At 43.7% G+C, this 19,976-nt stretch overlaps 2 protein-coding genes and 1 long non-coding RNA gene across 9 annotated transcripts in view; 1 reads left to right on the top strand and 2 right to left on the bottom strand.

Annotated features, from left to right (window-relative positions):
* Positions 1 to 12,279, bottom strand: part of LOC131878219 (uncharacterized) — a 29,185-nt gene extending 16,906 nt beyond the window's left edge. The window contains exons 1-4 of one of the 5 annotated variants that reach the window (XR_009372978.1): positions 11,588 to 12,279; positions 10,374 to 11,447; positions 10,103 to 10,302; positions 5,588 to 8,297 (exon numbers count right to left, since the gene is read on the bottom strand). Coding sequence is in view for 1 of the 5 variants with exons in the window: in XM_059224141.1 (XP_059080124.1) it covers positions 10,103 to 10,302; positions 11,580 to 11,789 (410 nt within the window). In the remaining 4 variants the exon portion in view is untranslated. Of the gene's footprint in view, positions 1 to 5,283; positions 8,298 to 10,102; positions 10,303 to 10,373 lie in introns of those variants that run through there. The other 4 variants (XR_009372977.1, XR_009372976.1, XR_009372979.1 and 1 more) reach the window with 4 other exon arrangements.
* The window catches only part of LOC131878214 (NHS-like protein 1), a 102,236-nt gene that overhangs the window by 69,203 nt on the left and 13,057 nt on the right, over positions 1 to 19,976 (top strand). For all 3 annotated transcript variants that reach the window (XM_059224133.1, XM_059224134.1, XM_059224135.1), the window contains one exon: positions 8,229 to 8,335. In XM_059224133.1, coding sequence (XP_059080116.1) covers positions 8,229 to 8,335 — 107 coding nt within the window. The remainder of the gene's footprint in view (positions 1 to 8,228; positions 8,336 to 19,976) is intronic.
* LOC131878225 (uncharacterized) lies at positions 13,738 to 14,912 on the bottom strand. The gene is made up of 2 exons (XR_009372987.1): positions 14,212 to 14,912; positions 13,738 to 14,085 (listed from the first exon to the last, which is right to left on the bottom strand). It is a non-coding gene; the product is annotated as an uncharacterized LOC131878225 (long non-coding RNA).

The following is a 19,976-nucleotide window of genomic DNA, read 5'->3' as shown; positions in this document are numbered from 1 at the left end:
GTTGCTCTTTTGAGAAGTACACAATCGTACATCTTTTTTGAAGTGTTGCTTCAAACAATGGCCAATAATCCGCTAATCCCGTTGAATGAAGTTGTTAAAAAGTAGGTTCAATTTGAATATTCATGTCCCATTATTTGAAAATGTGGAGATGAGGTGGGAGAGGCTTGGCTTCATTTCACGAAGTGCCTTTGAATGGCCCTTTTCCAACTATTTATGTGAGTTCGCTGTCTCTACGTTGCTCACGAACACAATGGATCTAATAAACTTGATGCAATTCAACTCCTCGAGAGCCCTAGACACACACACTATGCAAATGAACAACAGTCTTAATGGAGCCAAAAAACGTCGATCACCGCATCTCTGGGCATCTAAAATATGGCTTGCTCTGTGGTTTCGGGCACTAAGTGCAATTGCTCGCCGTTGAAATTTAGCACCTCTCAACAAACCTCAAACTGCATCCGGGAAGATCGAGTATCCGCTCAACAAACCCTTTGGGCATGGGAGAAGGGATTGCCTGCCTGGATGTTGACTGGCACCTTCTTCAATCTTTTTTTTTTCGGCAAGCTCTTGCCTCACCACTCCACGTCCTATCTATTTAGAACTCTCAATCGTGGGTCTTAATTGGAATTCCAACACTTGACCAACACGTAAGCTGTGTAGCACATCACAAAAAGGCGTTGTTCTGGTTCTCCAGCGATGAGCCAGCGTTGAAATCTCCAACTAGCCTATTCACCCCATTCGCTTATCTAGAAGTTTTTCCCCTCGGGTTGGTTTATGAATTGTTTGGTCGGGTTTCCATGTGATAGAGATCTCACCCTTATTCTTCAGCGCATGCTAGTCACAGATCTCTGGTCGTAATAATAAGGACCATGCACTTGAAGGAATAGGGTTGGTTTTTTGGAAGTTCTTGGCTTGATATCAAGGCTTTTTGTCCGTGCTTTGCGAGGGGAACAGTTGCTCTATAGTCTCCATATTTGTGACGATAACATGTGGCTCGTAGAATTTAGTATGCATGAAATGAGTTTAGTTTTACATCACGCCTGTTTCTAGAGAATTCAGATACCTTTGTTCTTCTTTTATTGTACTCTATTCAAATTGTTGCTGAATCCATGTTAATCGACTGATTCTTCCAACTATTGATTTGGTTACTGAAGAACGACCCAGTTGAAGCCCGAGTATCGGTTTTCGATCCATCCCTACTCCTTGAGTAAACTCCAATACGGACAAGCAGGGTCCGGATCTCCGGGAAATCTTAATTGGATGCCAGGGTTAATAAAGCAAACATAACTCAAAAGGCTCGAACGGTTTTGGAAAGTAAAAACTCCCGACCCAATTTACATATAAAGAGACATGTACAACGTACCTTACGGACCGGGTGAAATGGTTGGAGGATGAAGTATGTCGAGCGTGCCCCACGGTCGAATTGTCCTGAGAAAATACCATCATGCTCATGAGGAACCCATTGTTTTTTAGTCCGTTCCACTCTCGAGACTTCAGCCTTCATTAACATCAAACTCAAGCACATTCTTGACTTAGTGAACCAGAAAGAGCGGGAAAAACGAACTCACAGATACGGACAACTCTCACTTAGGTTGGAGAACTACACTTACTTGCGTACATATTCCCAAAATGGAACTGATTAATGGAGGTATTGTAGGTTTTTTGCATACACATCTATCTTGCATCTCGCATTCTACGATCTTGTGAACATGAATTGAACATGAGCAGAGCAAACATGACGATTGTCAATGGGTATTCAAAAATTGATGGGAATCTATTTGGAGTAGCACTCTGATAGTGGGATTAGAAACTTCACAAACAAAGAGATGCTTCGAATTGACACATTCCAAATGATCGGTACAACTCATATGGTGGACACATCATCGAAGGTGAAAAATGAGTCCGAGTCACTGAGTTGAGAATGATTAATCAAACACAAAGAACAATGGTATCAAACAAGAACCACTTTTGAGAGTATTTAGAGTGTACCTGCAAGTGGAACAACAAACGTGCTTTCCCACTAAATTAAGAGGCAAGCAATAAAAGTATTCTCTGGAAATGGTCACACTTTCAAACTCGCACTTCCGCTCTGTTTGTGAAAGCGTTTGATTGGTTGATAGTAGGATCATCATCACTTGAGAGCCAGAACGAAGTTTGGCTCGAATTTGTTGATGTGAATTTCCGTTGTTGTTTCACGTAGTCACTCCGATTCCTTGGAAGGTTTCTCCCATTAAACTGTTTTCAAACTCCCACACCCTCAGATTCTGAGAAACTTGACGAACATGGCAGTTGCTGCTGTTGTTGTAACAACAATAAGCAACCTTTTTTTTTATACGAGGAAGTGTGTTTTGGAGTCGAAAAAAAAGAAAACAGAAGAATCTCTCGAGAGTCAAATATTTTGGGTGAAAACCCACGTGATGTCTCGGATGAACCAGTTCGGGTTGTCACATTCCTGACCCTTGTAATGATAGCTCGGCAATGTGACAGAAATTGTTGCATCTCTTGACAGCTCTCATAAAGCTGTCCAGAATGGGGAAGATTTCTTGCCCAACTGCATTTCTTTCCCCTCTCGTTTTTCAAGCGACATCACAAAAGGTGAGATGATGTCTCAACAAGGCTCTTTCTACTTTGAATGTGTATCCAATTTCACCGTACAGCAACTCGTTCATCGGTGATTTATGCACTCCACCACCCTGACCTGACCAATTCCTCCAGGATCAAGGGTGCTGCAAAATATCCCTAACCTCGATCAGGCTTGAATAGCGTGTCAGATTTTCGGACTCACTGTATGTAGGGAGTACTCCAAGGAGCTTCATTCAAATCATCCCCTTTCCGTTCCTATCCGTTCGTTCGCGCCTCAAGCGACAATGAACGAAAATGTACTTACCGCTCGCTTGCACATCCGGGTTGGAAGTTTGGAACGAGACCGAGGGATCCTGGGTTTTCTCTTTGACGAATGGGGTCCATTTATCGGTTCGATCCCACGGATTAATGGGAGATTAGCGTGTCTGGTTCGGGCGTTTGATGGTCGGAAGGAAACACTTCCTTAAATACCTTGTTACTTGGAAATCACCGAGCATAATTTGTCTCGAACAATCCATCACTAGCTCATCCAGAGGACCTAAGTCTTGTGCTCTCGTTTTTGATTTAGGAAAAATTGGATTGGTTTAGACTTCAATAAAAGTCAGACGATATTTTCGACTAGTCATGTGCACTGGTATGTTTAGTGTTATGCTGGCCTCAGACACGAAAGGCCTGTCAGGGAGAATATTCGCAAATCTGATTTATGTTAATCTTCGCTAATCTAATGAGAAAACGAGCGGAGTGAATTGGCTTAGAAGCATCAGTATGTACACACTGAAAGGTTCGAATTTAAAACGCCAAAGAGAGAGAGAGAGAAAGTAATTCGAAAACCAAAATCGTTCGTAGGCATGAAACATCACAAACGCATTTCTGTAAAAGGAACTCATCCCTTGGAGATGCTTGGCATACGTTAACAATTTGATTACCTGTCTGATATTTCAAAATATCCATGGCTGTTTTAACATGCCTGAGAGACGCAGCTATGACATAAATCATAAATTATCATTTCAAATGCATCTGTGAATGTGAATCTTATGAAAATATGATGCCACCACAAACTGTGAATTAAGTGGTTTTAATTGCATCTAATATTCATTTGTAGTGAGTGATTAATCTTTGCTTCAATTAGATCCACATTGCAAGATAAATGGCAGATTTCAATCAAAAGCAAGGTCAGAACTCTCAGCCATGCAGAATCAGTAAATCAAGCACGAGTCTTTTTTCTTCACCCAAGGATTGGCTATGAGAATTTGATGCTTCAGCTTCTCATTCGAAATGCATCTGGGACTGACCCCGGCACATCGTGATTTGAAAACTAAGCAAAAAATCGTGCCAATTGCCAAGATTTTCATCTCCAAATGTCGCCGAGCGGTCCCTCTCTCTCTTTCTCTTCAGGAAGGAAGAAAGTGAAGCAAAAAAAGGGGCCGAAATGGAATGAAATTAATATCCTCATCAGGGCCTTGAAAAATAATTTCAAGCACCATGACAGATGTCTTCAGTCAAACTAGACCTGAGTCCTGGAACAAACTCAGAGTAATGAATTTGAATTCCAAACGGCTACAAATCGTGCCTCGTCTGAGATAAAACTGTATTCGAAGGACAGATGATTTTTTTCTTCCAAAAACTGATCACTCTTTATTTCGATTCTTAAGTCTAATTTGCGCAAGTTTTCCTCCAAAGTTCATTGAGGGTCTCTGAAAAGGTCATGTCTTGATGAAACGTTCATAGGGTGTCAATGGCTCGCAACCAAAGATGAAAACCATTGACCTTGCCATGGCCCAACCTGAAGAATTTCCTTTCCCAAATATCAGCAATGAATCCCAAAACTTTTTGAAGAGATGAGAAGAAAGACTCCTGATTGCTAGACCAATATTTCATGGCCCCGTCGATCTAGCGTACTCTACAGAACATTCAGTAATACCTCCATCTAGGGACAGGTCTGCATGCCTGGGACATCGCCCATTGAATGAACCTCTTTGGAGAAAGTTGCCTACATGTTCGTACGTACGAATGGCGAGGAGTGCAAGCAATGAAGAAGGACCCGATAATGATGCATTGAGCTAGCGAATGGGGGAAATTTTGCACACCTTTCAGGCCACATATTTTGCACTTAGCACATAATTATCATTGGTGAACATGCCCGGATATGGATTCGCACTTTCAGAGATGTGAGATGAATTCCAAGGAGTCGAGAAAGTGCCTCTCATATCGTACTGTCATCGCTCTTTGTTCAATCGATGGAAAGTCGTAATCTTAACCAGCCGGGAGTTGTGTGCAAATGATTCTCGATATGTTTGGTGCCTTCGTGACCCTGATTAGCCAATGTCCTGGGGCCTATCTTCAGGATCTCTCTCCATCCATTTTGTAATATATGGGCATTATTTATTGGCTCCATTTCAATTATTGTTCTCGAGGAATTTATCCAGACCTAAGGACAACGAAGCTTATAATGAGGGCCAATTCTAGTCTTCATTGGCATAATGAATCCCCTTAGGGTGTTTTTTAAGATTCGAACGATTGGTGCAATGAATTTTCGTTAGAGCCCAGCTCATAAAAAATGACTCTCCGTTTCAACTTGGCATTGACTCAGGAGTGGTTGCAATCTGCCGGAATGACCATTCTCAATCGTCACCAAACCTTAGAAGCTGAATTGAAAAGAGATACCCGGTTGGAAACGCTCGCAGTGAAAGTTGGACTTGCTCACGAAACCTGTTCAACAACACCTTATCTTCTGAAAGTGCTCAGAATGCTAGAAAATGTAATCTTTATAAGCCAAAAAAGGCAGATACTTATCTGGGCTTGAACGGAATTGGAAATTCGATTTGAATATATTCGGAAGTGCGAGCCATCCCTGGGTGGCTTCCGTGGTCTATGCTTCATGCCCTTTGGGCTGACTTTTATTGACAAAAGCATAGAATACCAAGAAGGCAAATTTCACGGTGTCCGTTTTTTTCAAAGGACGTGCGTAATTGAAACTGGGGGGAAGAAAACCAATTACAACAAGACGCAAGACGCAAGACTCGATGAAGAAAAGCTTGGAAGCAAGAAAAAGAAAGAGAGAAAAAGAGTCATTCTCATTCACCCTCTCCTCTCCAATGGTTGAATGAGGGATAGAAGTAGTCATGGTGCAATTTAAATTCGAGTATTGTTTGAAAAGGGCCGTTTTTCGACCTTTGTCGAAGTCACGCAATCACATTTATTTTCTCATCTCCGCACAAAGGATAGACCCCAAGAGGATTGACCCAATCCATCAGAATCCTGATGAACCTTATCTACAGGACCTACCCCCTCCAATTGTTCACTAACACTTTTCCCTCCACTTTTAACCCGAACAATGAACTTCCAAGTGGAGGGTTTGTGGTCGAAGCCTGTTGATCTACTCGCGTTCAAACACGTCTTTTCACATTATTCAGTTGGCTTTGTTCGAAAAATCAACATTTGCTGATTTACAGATAATCCGGATGAGCCATAAACCTGATAGATTTATGGCCAAGAAAAGTTATTCCATCGTTCAAATCACTGATGGAAAAGCAATAAATTGGCAGTCTGATCTACCGGGGATGAACGAACCATTTTGGAGGCTAAGGTTTCAATTCACTGCCAAGCCAACTTTGATGTTGTATTAATTGTTAGTGTCTTGGCACCTTCTGGAGAGACAGATAATCATCTCGTTTCCGTATTCACGTCATTGAGATCTACGCACTACATCTATCCATTCGGTTTGGGCCCCTCCAAAGGCGTCTCCACGCGTTGAATATCTCCTCAGGATTCCAAGTCAGTCAGAGAGCTCCCGCCATCCCCTAAAAGCCCTAGATTTAATGATTTAATTACCAAGCTTGTGGCAGCATTCGCTGGGGGTCAATCCTCTTGAAGAAGTGCAACGCCGAAATGATGAGGCTCCATTGGTAGCTTGCACAATGAGTACCTTGCCTTGTACTTGGTTCCAGACTCTGGTCATAAACCCGTGAATAGGTCCACTCGAGACGACGAGCTCATATTTAAAAAACAATTGTTTATCACCTCTCAACAGGTTTCCCTGGAGCTTAACAAGGTCTTTTCAAGGAGACGTTGGCTTCACGGACGGAGGTCGAGAATGAAAGTGGAGAAGGCTACCTGGTCAGTTCATTGGATCATGAATCATATTTGCAGACCTTTCCTCAGGAGCACATCATTCCCGAGTTTATCATTTTAACTGTTAATGAGCGAAGGAATCTAATCAAGAGATCAAATTTCTAAGTGTGAAGAAGCCCTTGACAGATCTTAATTAGATATCTAGCCAGTTTGATCCGCTCGGCGGTTTTCATTAAATAACCTTCAAGGGCTTGGAAAAAAGCGAAACAAAAAAAGCCTTCATGAAATGAAGAGGCCATTCGGTAGACTTTGGAAGGACCACAAATTGGGGAGATGCGGGGCACGTTTCGTTTGGAAGTTACGCACCCACTTCCTGGTTTGTTGAGTAGGCATGAGAGACTCATCAGGCGCATTTTCATAAGCCTCGAGGCCCCGTTTTGGCATGTCATGAGTCGTCCAGAGATCACTTAGTGCATCACGTTTTTGCAATGAGATTCTTCCATTAAATCCATTTGGCAGGAGGCTCTTGTTGTCACTACACACATTGTGGGTACACACCCAAGCCAATGGTTAACATTTTTTTTTAACGGACCTCCATTCTGATTCATTGCCTTCCTTCGCAATGAGTTACTCCACTTCCGACGTCACGAGAACAAAAAGAATTCCGAAGAATCGTAATTGAACAAGTCAAGAGTCATTCCCGAGTCTTGTCACCGGTCCGTATCAAAGATCAAAGGAACGATGATATCAGGTGGGTTTACAAGAACCCAATCCTTGAGATAATATTATTGGTACACACTCAAAGAACTAAAAGAAGGGATCAGACCCCGGAAGAGAGTTGGGGGCCATGTTTTTTCATGTCTTGTTGAATCCTTGTATCCTCGTTGGTTTTCGTGTTTGACTTTCATGAGATCAACAAACAAGGTGTTTCAGCGTCCATTCATCATCATATATTCGCGGTCACATTCTATAAAGCTGATGACAAACCGGACTCAAAAGCTATCACGTCCCAAATATGGCCACGGATTGATGCTCATCATCACGGCCGTGACAAAACAATCTCAACCCTGGCCAGGATTGAATTCCCGTTCAAGGCCGATCCAAGTGCAAGTTCATGTGGTATCTCGGAGTACTGAGTACAGATTATAGTTGCGAGCTGACTGTTTTGGTCACACTTTCACACCTCGTTTCATGGCGGGTTAGAACTTGAAGTGAGAGACAGGGAGACGGGGCACATAACTCCAGGAGTCTCGGATTCAACCAGGCACACGATGCCTTCATATCAAACGCAACCTTAGCAGGCCTAGTGACGAATGATAGGCCCAAATTCCTATGGTTTTTGTCATACAGCCTGTCCGGTAGACTTTGCTTTATGAGATTAGCGGCCATTAACCCGGCGTGTTTTTATCGATGTTTACCACCTCTCGTTGAGTACTAAAGATCATCTTGAGGTTGAAGATGAGGCCCTAATGGATTGGAAGCATTGAAAGCGACTCATTCGATTTTCTCGGAGTGCGTGGTATATCTATCTTGGTTTCATTTCATTTCATTCATGAAAATTTCTTTGCTTGCAGTACGAGGAGGAACTCGCCCAATATGACGATGACGACATTGATGAAGAATTGGAAAAAGTGATATCGAACCTAGAAGCCGAGGAGAATGGGTCAGACAGCACAGACAGGTAAGAGGAACCATCAAACTAGAGGGCTAGTCACATCAAACCAACTCCAAAAACCTTCAGTCAATAAGGCAAAGGTTCATAGCTTCAACGCTAGATGGACGCATCGTAAAATTTCGTAGAATCCCGTCAGAGGGCGTTTCGTACCTCGTCGCATATTCGCTACCTGCATTGCTCTGCTCTCTCGCGGAGAGAAATTGAACTTTACAAACTAGAGAAAGAATCCAGATTGAACTACACAAGAGATTTGAACGGAACCAGAATTAGACCAAACCCCAATTCGTTGTTTGATTTTTCTTTCTTAGTAAAAGTCAAAAGTCAAAAAACATAATCGAAATCGAAACGAAAGCAAAGTTCTTTGCTTGAGGCTGAAATAAAGGGAACGAAATTTGGGAAAACTGCTTGCGGGCGAAACATGATCACACATGATTAATCCACCATGGGTCAATCAGGCAAAATGCTCTTCCCTCTGATTAAGCTCCAATAGGCTATTTCAAATTCGATCCTCCTCCAAGACAACGAGGTCTTTTCAACCGGAGGAGAAATCATCTTCTCTCATGGTTAATATCCAAAGCACAAAGTCAACCACCAATAGCCAATCCCATGGCCAGAGGAGCCTATCATTTTCTACTAGGTTGAGCGCCAAATCGCTTCCCAAACTATCATCACGAAGGGTTTCATTCGGGCAACGTCTATGACAACATCATGTGCATACAACGTCTGATCGAAGTGAACCTTTGTTCTTTGATCGTTGGTCATCTGCCATCCCTATAGATGAATTCGGGACTCACAACAACATGGGGCCATAGACCCTAATTTTAGTCGGAAGGTTGTCATCATGGTCATTAAAAACTCTTTCAAAGCTCCCCATGATTATTTTCGGCCCATTTCCTGTTCCTCCGATAGCGGTGGAAGTTTCCATAACAAATTCAATTGTGGCAGTGACGAAGTGTGCCGGCGTAACCGTTGTACCAAGTTCACTAGCTAGACCCCTGAAAGAAAAAGTTGATTCCTTCCAATTTGGACCCTACCCGCAACATCCAGCATTCAACATTCATCCGTAATGGAGCGTGTGTCCAAAATTTGTGAAACACAGGACCATCCAAGCTAATGACGGGACTCGATCAATTACGGGCCACAGGTGGAAGGATGGCCGATTGGCCGTCTCTCCGACCACAAAAACAGCCAATCAAGTTTCTCAACTACTGTATAGATTAGTAGCCTCATGTCGGGCAAAGCATCATTCATAGCTCACAAAGTGCTTTGTTTGAGTTTCGAAGCACCTTCATGAAGCTCTTTTGATAAGTAATCGTGAATGTTCAAATAAGGGAACTGAAGGAAATCAAAGGTCGGAGAACGAGCACGAAACATCGAGGTCTAAGTTCATTCTCGCCAGATTAAATTTGGATCGTGTCGTCCAACCATCAACCGAATTTGCTTTTACCTATCCAAGTATCGAAGGGGCCCTCGCACCTGCCAAATCCGGTTGTGCGTTGGATGGCGACCATAATGATGATGGTGATGGAAAGAGAAGGGAACCAAGTAGTTTTTGCCTGATTCAAGTGTCTCGTCTTGGTACGTATGTATTTGGTGAGTATTAGCTTATGGGTCTGTTGGATGTTGAACTCGGGGGAAGTTTCCTTGTCGATCTAGAACACGCTTTTTCTATTGCTACTGCCACAAAAGCCATTGAGAACCACTACCAAGGGTGTAGTACGCCGACTCGACCGTCGAGTATTCTGGTGTAATGATGAACGAAGCACGACTCACCAGGTTTTATTGGGCACGTTGCTCGCTTCCATATCTTTCTCGAGTCGTCTTGACCCCTTATCAAAGCAGAACACAATGAGCCCTGGACTTGGGTAAAGATCTCTGCAGCCAAACCTCGGGATGGATTTTGGGGCGCAGGAAAACACGTGAGAATTGGGCCTTGGGCTATCGAAGTGGTCCATATTCTGGAGGAATTTGTTCTGGAAAAGAGAGGCAAGCAGCAAGTTGATCATCAAACAACGACGAAGACAGCGTTAACAACAACCACTACCAGTACTTATTTCACAACAGGCCATGTCGAAGTTTGAGAGGGATAAGTCAGGTACAATAACATCCCGACATTTGCACGCTCAACCACTTCCAAGTCCTGCTGAACCTTTCGAGGCAACTTGGAGAGGGGACCCTCCCCCCCCTCCCATTTGACATGGCGATTTGAGTTGCTTGTAAGTAGTCATTTGCCTTCTCTGAATTCGCACTTGAACTCACTACAAGGCGATGGTGCGATTTGGCCAAATTGTCATTATTTTTTGAACGTCGATTTCAATGCATAATTCGAGACCTGACATTTCAACCTTACAAGACGAAGGAGAAAAAGTGGCAATCATCTGGGCACTATTATATATGCATTCATGTCAGCTTGCTTCTGAAGGTGCTCTCATAAATAAATACACCAATTCCACTTATGGAGACCAAGGTTGGATGGATGGATTGATTGGTGGTCATAAAGCGATCCTGTTTTTGCTCTAATTGTACTGATGTGAAGATGTGATTGAAGGGTCCCGATCTTCAATCAAGATAAACAGGACGCAGACTGTCGCTAATTTGACCATTCAGCGTAACAAACAAAAAGTGCCGGGAGATCCAAATTAGTAAAATGAAATCTCTTTGACAAGTGGACACTTCAGGAGATTATTGAACGTGGAGACCTCAATGCTTCTCGCTGGGTCTCTCCTAACAGGCTTTGCCAACATGAACAAATCAGAATCATCTGGATAGGGATGATGGGGGATGATGCTTTGGACGGTGAGACAGTGACCAGCTGTGCCCGATGAACCGAACAGAATAATACGTTCTCTCTCTAGTCTCCGTCCACGTAAGCCGATAGCTGACAACTGGTGAGGCCGCCAATTTCGACTTCTTTGTCATGAATGAAACTATTGATGATGGATTTGCTTTGGGGTCCGCTTTTTTTCTTTTCAAAATCTCCTTTCCAAGGGCTACTGTTTCACCTCGCCGATCCTCTTTGTGATGCAAAATCTGACGCGCTGGGTTGGGTTAGCAGCTCCCCAATATGGCACATGCACTGTCGGTAGCATCACTTCCCGATGCCGCATTTGTCCAGTCCCTAATATTAGAGAAAACATCATGGACAGTACTTCTCCAGGAGAGCCATAGGTTCATACATGGTGAGCGATAGATATCGAAGGAGAGACAGGCAGGTGCAAAAAAGCCGGCTAAGGATTGAGAGCTCGCTCACCCGCTTACTTGCTACCTTCCATGTGGAGAATATCCGCAGCACAAGACAAAGCGACTCCAGTCCACACCGTCCGCACCGTCCACAATCCAAAACCTGGTCTTGGTGAAGCTTGGAGCTTGAAGGCGAAGTGGTGATGACGGTGGCGTTGGCGATCGTATTAGAAGTAGCCGTGGTGGTTTCTGGGGATCGTATCCGCCTGGCAAAGACCATGTTGTATGAGACATGTGCTTCGGATCCGCTCGTCTTCCACCCGTATGTACGATTAGTAGCAGAATAGGGCTTGTTGTAAGGAGGGCACGCTCATTGGAGAGAAGAAGCCTGTGTCCATATCATCCATATTGGTGATGTTGCTGTTGGTCTTGTCAGAGTGTGACAAGGACGCCGAGGGAGAACACCTCACCATCCCACGAGATTGAGGAAACTCACCTACTTAAACAAGTTGGCGACGAAGTGAAGTGAGCGACTATTAACGAGTTATTTAGGCAATCGCTACAACACCCTTGGGTGAAATATGTTGATTTAGCACAGTGGGGATCCGACAAGGGTGTGAATGGTGTGGAATTTTCGTTCGGTTTAGCGATATTTTACCCGGTCAATAACAACAAGCGCTCCTCCTGTGGACTTTACTTTGCTCGCCGTTGGATATCACCTCAAACGAGTAAACAAAGCGTGAATTGGCTCCAGCCAAAGTCGACCGCTTCGTCAATCATCACACAAGCAAATCAAGCAAATGCATTCAGGTGTTTTCAGGTTGTGGTAAAAAAATGAATTCGAACTGATTGGGCCTCTTTTGAGGAGCGGGCGAAAGCACGCATTATCTTCATTAAACGCAGCCAAGAGCCACAATACGAAAATTGCTCCTCCAGGAAGTGCTGTTCGTGCGAGTAGGTTTAGAGCCCTACTTCCGTAGAAATCTGGACTCCTTTCCCAGACAAGACCATAATCATTCATATCATGCCATTACTGTCGTTGTCGAACCTGGAGTTCCTCAGCGTGAATGGTGAAAAGTGTCTCCAAAATGCCCATGATTAAGCACCTGACTGCCATGGCTCCTCTCACTCATGGCAATAACAATAGTGTGGACTCTCCCAATCGGCCTTCAGCGCCATTCGGGCTCCGATATAAAGACAGGTAAGTGAGCTCTCCCTTGGATGAAGCCATTTTCGCCACTGAAGTGCCATCAAGCTAATTAACACCTCTCCCCGGTCGTACAAGGGACTTTTTTGTTCACGGGCAGACCTGTTAATAGCCCCCAATCGCAGAGAGGATGTTTATTCTAAAGGTCTTTTAGACTGATATCCATGCCCTGAAATCGACTGGCTTTGTTCAAGAAAGTGAAGTAGTTCAAAGAAAGTAGTTTGGAATCTTAGAGCTCAGTCACATTAGATGTTTTCAACCCACTGAACATGGTCGGTCACGGTCAATTTTCAATTTTTGGTCTTGATCAAATTGAAGACGTTCTTTCTTTGCATGTGGACGATTTCGGTTAGGTTGTCGTGTTGGTGTAGAATTCGGAGATACCTCACCACAACCTACTTCACATGCACACAATGATCTTTTCACGGAAACTCCAGTTCTCATGAGGTCCCTTCTGGTTCTTGCCAAGAAATTCCAGCTCTATCACTCTATCATCGGTTCATCACCGGAGATGGTGAACTTCGGCAGATGTTTAAGGCACGATATCATTGAACCGCCGCCCAAGCTTTGACCTAAGAGCCTTTTTTTGCATCACAATTTTGCCTTGGGAGGGGGGCAAGCGGCGAAAAAATCTGTCTGGGTTTATATTTGGAGAACCACTTGCCGAGTTGTTGAACAAAAACAACCAGATTTTTATCACATTTGTTGTTGAATTCACGACTTTTCGTGGTGGCTGCGGTCGCAGTGGTGATGATCATTACAAATTCTACTAATGTCTGTTGGAGAACAATATGGGGTCCGAAGATTATAGCATATTTTCTCTGCAGAGTCGATAACCAAATTATCAGATTCCAAGCCACGGGGTTCCTATTGTTTTAGAATTTGTGTCCAAGCAAGCAATTAGATATTCAATCATCGACCAGTCTCCCTAAAGGAGCACTTTCTAAAGATGATAAACATCTGGATGAGGACTAATCGGTCTGAAAATCAGGTTGAAGAGGTCTTGAGAATAGTCTCTTAGTTTTTGAGATATTCACCCAGTCCTCGTAATTGAGCACTTTTGACAGCAGCCGACATTTTTCAAAGTTTCTCCCAAGCTGACTCATTGATTCTGGAAATACCATTCGTGATGGATGGCCTCTCCACGTACTCGCGGTAATCTGTTCCGAGTTTTCAATCTGTGCTGTCCTCTACTTGGGTAGGAGAGTTAACCCAACCGCCATCGTAACTATTTCGCTCTCTTCGTGTCCAATTTCATGATCAGAGACTAAACTTGGATGGACGGGCAAGAAACGGATCGTTCGGGTCAGGAATGCCCTGTCCCTCAGCTTTGAGGGTGGTCTATGTTTTTACAACGTCTGTCGTCAACCTGAAAGAGTTGATCGTTTTATTTGGGACTCTCTTGCCCACTCAAGGACAGAAAGGCGACCCCAATCAACAAATTGAATTGTACCGCCATTCAAAATGATCGTTCTAAAACCTATGTAATACCCACCTTGCCAGCAGCCAATCCAATTACGGTACTCTAGAATCCGACCAAGTCAGGTGGAAGCTATAGAGTCATTTAACCGAATGTGTCTTTGGAGCCGACAACATCTGTGCAAGATAAGTCGTAGAGGAAATGAGATCCCATCCCCATGGATAAAAATTTGGCTCCTTTGGCCGCAAATTCGGTAGGATCAGCTCTCCAAGTCAATTTGAGGCAACATTCCATTAACCAAAATTGGAATGAGAGACCTTTAAAGCTGTTCGCATGGAGATTTATGAGGTAAAAATTGAGATCTCCAAATTAGTCGCTCTGTCTAGATTAGACTCTCTCTTCATCAGCAGAAAAAGGCTGGCTTCGAGGTACGTTTGGGACCAATGACTTCCTCATATATTGGAGGAATTCAACGGTACCATGGCCTATTCATTTCTAATACCTGATCAAGTCGTTCCAAGCACGTTTTCAACGTCTTCGGTCAGAACTTGAGTGAAATTAGGCGTCCTAAACTCTCCATTGATTTGGTTTCCTTCGAGAGATTGCTGTGACAATGAACGATTTGATGTGACATCACAATAACACGACTCCCGAAGATCTTGTTCAAAGAAAGGCGTGGGCGTGAGGAGCTCTCTCCCAACCAAGAAAGAAGCATTTTCTTGACAATCGACCATTTTCTCGGTCAATTTTCCCTAATCCTTTGGCCATTGAAATTCTGAAAAGAATCTCAACTTGATGTAAAACATTCTTCAAAGGAATGACTCCAAATATCAGAGCGATCAGAGATTTTCTTCGCTTGGTTGGACATTAATCGCATCTGAGTGAGCGGGTTGATTTCGTGTTGCTAACATCGTGTGGGATTTGTGGAGACCTAGCCATCTGAATTTCCAAGCACAAGAGACCCTCAGGGCACACCTCGTCTTGACTTTAACGGTGCCCCATATGAGAGGACCTCGTTGACCCATTCCTCGACCAACTGCCAAATGTGTTCAATATGTTAAAATGCACATTTCAGTGAAGTATGCTAATTGCTAGGGAGGACTCCATCGGATTATGGAGGCAGAGAGGCGAGTCTGGGGGAGTGGCGATGTCGTTCTTGTAAGGGATGACACTTTTTCTCGAGTTCAATCCTCTGAAAAGAATGGTCAGTCGGCAACCAGCTCCCTCTCAAATTCTCCAGGTACAGATGGAAGCAGCAGTTGAAGTGATGAATATTTCAACAAGCGACGACGACGGCATCCTCAGGCTACGAGAAGCTTACCTTCCCCACCATAATTAACCCCAACCTTTGCGCAAGTACTAGATATTTCACCAAATCGTCGATTGCGTTAGAGTAGATCTCTCGACCCATAGTCTTGGATGGCATGAGCCCCTTACGACACGTCCTTGAAATAAATTGAGAAATGGCCCTTCAGCTGATGTTTGATTATTATGTTGCACCCGGGGGCTGTTCAAATGGTCTTGTCCAAGTAAGAACCGTTTTCCAAGGAAATTGTGATGTTGCGTCGAGGAATCCAAGAATCATTCCATTTAAGCCCTGATGTCGACGGCGAGTCCAAGGGTTCTAATCAAGCCGGGACGAACTTGCCCGGTTTTGTCCGTGTTGCTAGATGGCTCTTGACCAATGCCAGGGCGCAAATTTCCAATATTCCAATGATCAATAGCGGCCACTCCACAATCGTGTCAGAATCCAGCGAAATTCGAGATTTTCGACCAGACTGAGGCTCAATGGAATTTCTGTAAAATATGAAGGGTGACTGCAGACTCCAAGCAAAGTGACCACTCAGTCGTTCAGTGGATTCTTTGGGGTGAAGTAGAAGTGTCCGTGTGATAGTGTCCATTTACACTGATGGCGTGATATACCACCACGCCCAAGGTGTTTGACCCAATATCCATGTGTCAAATACATTTTTCATCCAATGTTTTACTCACAAGAAATGAGACATAATCTGAATCCCGATATGTTATTGGAGAGGTTCCGAAGTAGAATGATGATGAGCCGGTAAGTGGTAATGGCGTTTGTTCCGTTTGTTCCTCACTTCCAATGTTGGTTGGCTTGTCGTGCTCCATGTTAACCGTTATGCCGTGTTATGTTTGTTGGTTTGGAGTCTGTGATGGACGTTGTTGGTCTTATTCATTATACAGATGATTAGTGCTTTGTCCAACCCACACCAAGGACTTGAGAGCCGGAAATTCGTCATTTCGGTATCCGCATCATATCTTCTTTGTAGTTTTGTTATCGTCCGTTACTCGATTTTCATCCCTACTTGTCAAACTGAGCTCAAAATTCTGAAACCCATGATCCCAGATATCGCTTACAAGAACCTCGAGGGCCTCGCTCTTCTCGAAATGCCTTGCCCATGGATTGGGGCTGGCTTGGGTACAATTTGGAGATTTCTCTGCCCTCCTTGTTTGATCTGTTTGAAAACCATCACATGGATGGAGTGATGATGATATGGAACAGAGGTACTCATTATCCCATCAATTCCTCAGATGCGAGCAGGAGCAACCAGAAGATAATTTATTTTTCACCCAAAATCTTCGCCTCAGAAAATCTGTCAAATCACCCACATGATCAGAAAACCTTCTTAACTCTATTCCATCCACGTTCTTGAAAGTAATAAGACTCGAAGGCATCTCTCGACGATCCATTTGGACACGCTCAAAAACCAGTGAACAGCCACAACAAATATGACGATGTAATAACATGTAATTACATTGCCCAAGTGTCTGACGAGGAGGAGGAGGAGGTAGGGGAGAAAATGATTCTGCGAAAGTCTTCCATCTTTGAAAAGAGCAGTTAAAATAACGAATTGGCAAGGTAGCCCTACAACTCAACGGCGACTTCTCAATCTTTTGCCATTTCGTTATCACCTTCTATCAGACCACCTCCCTCGGAGTTCTCAAATTACGATTTTCTTACAACTTTTGATTTATGGCTGTGAGTGCGAATGAAACGTGTTTAACTCGTCGAAGCTCAGTTTCGGTATTCAGTTGTTCAGATAGCGAAATCGGGTCACCCTGATTCTGGAAACAACGCTACATTCATCTTTACGTGAAGTAACTCCTAGTCAAGAGAAGCATTTTTGTTATCTTCACTGATTGTTCATGGTGCTCATTAGTCATAAACGAATTTGAGTGATGCGCAAAAAACGAACTTTACTCTTAATTAGGGCCTGGTCTCTCTGCCCTTTGTGACTGCATTGAGGGCCAAGAAGTCGAAATTTTTTGCGCCCAAAAATCACCTGACATGCATGGCAGGTGCGCTAGCTAGCTAGCCCTGGTTTTTATTCAAGCATCTTAGCCTCACCTACGGACGGGGTTGTACCCATTTTATTGTCTGAGTATTCAGTGAGCCTTCCTCAGATATCATGACTAGAATCAAGGTACTCATTTCATTTTGGCTCAATGGAAGCGTCAGGCGATGGCTAACCACCAACCACCGAATCTTGAGTGATGTTCAAGGCAAAAAAATCAGGCCCCGCTGAATTTTCCCACACTTGCCACAAAAGTCTGCCGAGAAGGTTGTGCTTTCGGTCTTGGTTCAACAAGTAACGCACTTCCTCCAAAAAATCTTCGATATGAATGAGACAAAAACCTCCTCACATGAAATGGGATGGGCCTTACCACATTCGTTATGGATAGATAAACGAGAGAAGCTGATGGTAGTTTTGAAGAGAGGAGGGGGGGAGCTCAGGCTTTTGGTTGAATGGCAGTTTTGCCAATGGAAGACATGACCAAGAGTGAACAAAGAAAATGAGCTGATTTCGGTCTGAAGTGGTACCTACCTACCCTGACTTCTGTTCTGGCTTCCCCTCCTGGATTCTCTTGGTGTGGCTTCACAAAGGGCAAAAACATGGCTTGATGAGAAGAGTATCTTATGAAATGGGAACTTGTTTCTCGAAATGGGGTACTCTCGATGGCCGCAGGGGATCTTTTATGATTTTTGAACAATATCTTATGAGCTCACTTCCACCAATTTGAAAGGAGATCTAGACCGAGGAAACAATCTAACTGGAACGGTTCAAGCCCGTCTCTTCGATCCTTGCTCCGAATTGCTTGCCATTTGTCAATGTTCTCCAACCCTGTTGAGATGGAAGGTGTTAAGTATGTTGGACAACTATTCTAGGCTAAGCTCTTTCAATTCGTGAAGCTTTGAACGAAGGTCGTAAATCAGAAGCTAGAAGTTGGGTCCACTAGCCTGAGAGAATAGTTGTTTCGTTTTGAGGTTCGTGATCTCAAGATTAGTGGTCAAAAGAGTAAGAGAGTGCCCGATGTGCAAGATTTTTCCTCCCTTGAATTTTTTATTCATATTTCGGTGGCATGAGCCAGGTGGACGCCGTACGAAAAGAGAACCCCCCAAGACGTTTTTGGTATAATTTTATAAATGGGGTAAATTACGGGGATGAACAAGGAACGGGGGGTTTAAGAGCGACAACGTTCTGATAGCCGCACAATTGTGAGCGGCAAAAAATCCCTAACCCTTCATTTCAAGTCCCAAGTCCATGAGAGTATACCGTACCACTTAGTAGGCCAACCAACCCTCATAGGTGGGCACTGCTACCGTCCCATAAAGCATGCACCATTTGCATCCGGACATGGCCAAGATTTGTATATGCTACGGTCATGTATGGCGTTTCAATCTAGAATTAGATCAACCCTCCGATAAAATGTTGTCACACAGCCCGTCATGATGTGGCATGACTCGTTTATAAATGGCTCGAGAATCCACTCACTTTAAATCTTGATCCCGAGAAAAACTTTGAAAAATACAAAACTGTCCGACCTCGAGCAGCTTGTGAAAAAAACACCTTCTTCGGGAGACCATTTAAATGTCGCTAGTCTCCAATTGAGATCTACACGCCTCACGATGAAACCACAAGTTGAATCCGACGTAACCTGTCCTCCTTTCAAGAAAGATAAGGAATTGACGAGCCCTGCCCAATGTTCTCTCTCGATACAATCCAGATCAAACCACTTGGCTGTCTCAGCCCTAATATCTTGATTAATTAAGATCTCCTGTGAAAGGCCCAGCTTCTCTTATTTGTGATGTATGAGCTAGAAACCTTTTTTTGACCTCACCAGTCCAAAACGCAATGGGGATGTCTGGTTAGGGTGCTCTTATCTTAATCTGTCGTTTCATATCTGTATTGTACGGCTTGAGGTCTCTAAGAGTTGTTACAGCTGCCTAAAGTTCAACCATTGTGTGCTTCTCTGTTCAAAGATCTGGACGGAGAGAGGGAGAGTAGCATAACGTCACAGAAGGTGTCAGATGTCAGACGCTGTGGAACAGCAATTGAGCTGTTGTAAAGGGGTATTCTTTATCTCATTGAAGAGTTGTAAAAATTCACGGCTGCAAAAACAAGTCCTCTGGGGTTGCTCGGATCCACCCAACAGCACCAGTTGGCAACTGCAGTATCATTTTCTCGGCGAGAATTAGACTTTAATGCATATAAAGGGTTGCTAAGGGAATGGTGGGCCAGACTGAAAAAGTCTTGGGATGAGGGTTAGACGCCGTAATATCGAGATCGGGTTTTTTTGCTGACGACAAAAAACATTAAATTCGATCATTTTCCACTTCTTTGGCTGCTTGGTAATGGCTCTCTTAATATTTCCGTAGAGAGAGGACTTGGGGAAGGTTGTGGAATGTGTTTCCATTAAGTGTGCAAATCATTAAGCTTTGAGAAGCCATGTTGATGATGATACATGGTGGGTTGTTTGCTCAGAGATTTCGTTTATCGCATTAAAAACCAGTTGAAGGGCTATAATCAGTCCGTCAA

The sequence above is a fragment of the Tigriopus californicus genome, chromosome 3 (genome assembly GCF_007210705.1).
Source record: "Tigriopus californicus strain San Diego chromosome 3, Tcal_SD_v2.1, whole genome shotgun sequence".
Lineage (NCBI taxonomy): Eukaryota > Metazoa > Arthropoda > Copepoda > Harpacticoida > Harpacticidae > Tigriopus > Tigriopus californicus.
Note: the sequence above shows the minus strand (reverse complement) of the source record. Positions and strands in the feature narration are given on the sequence as shown.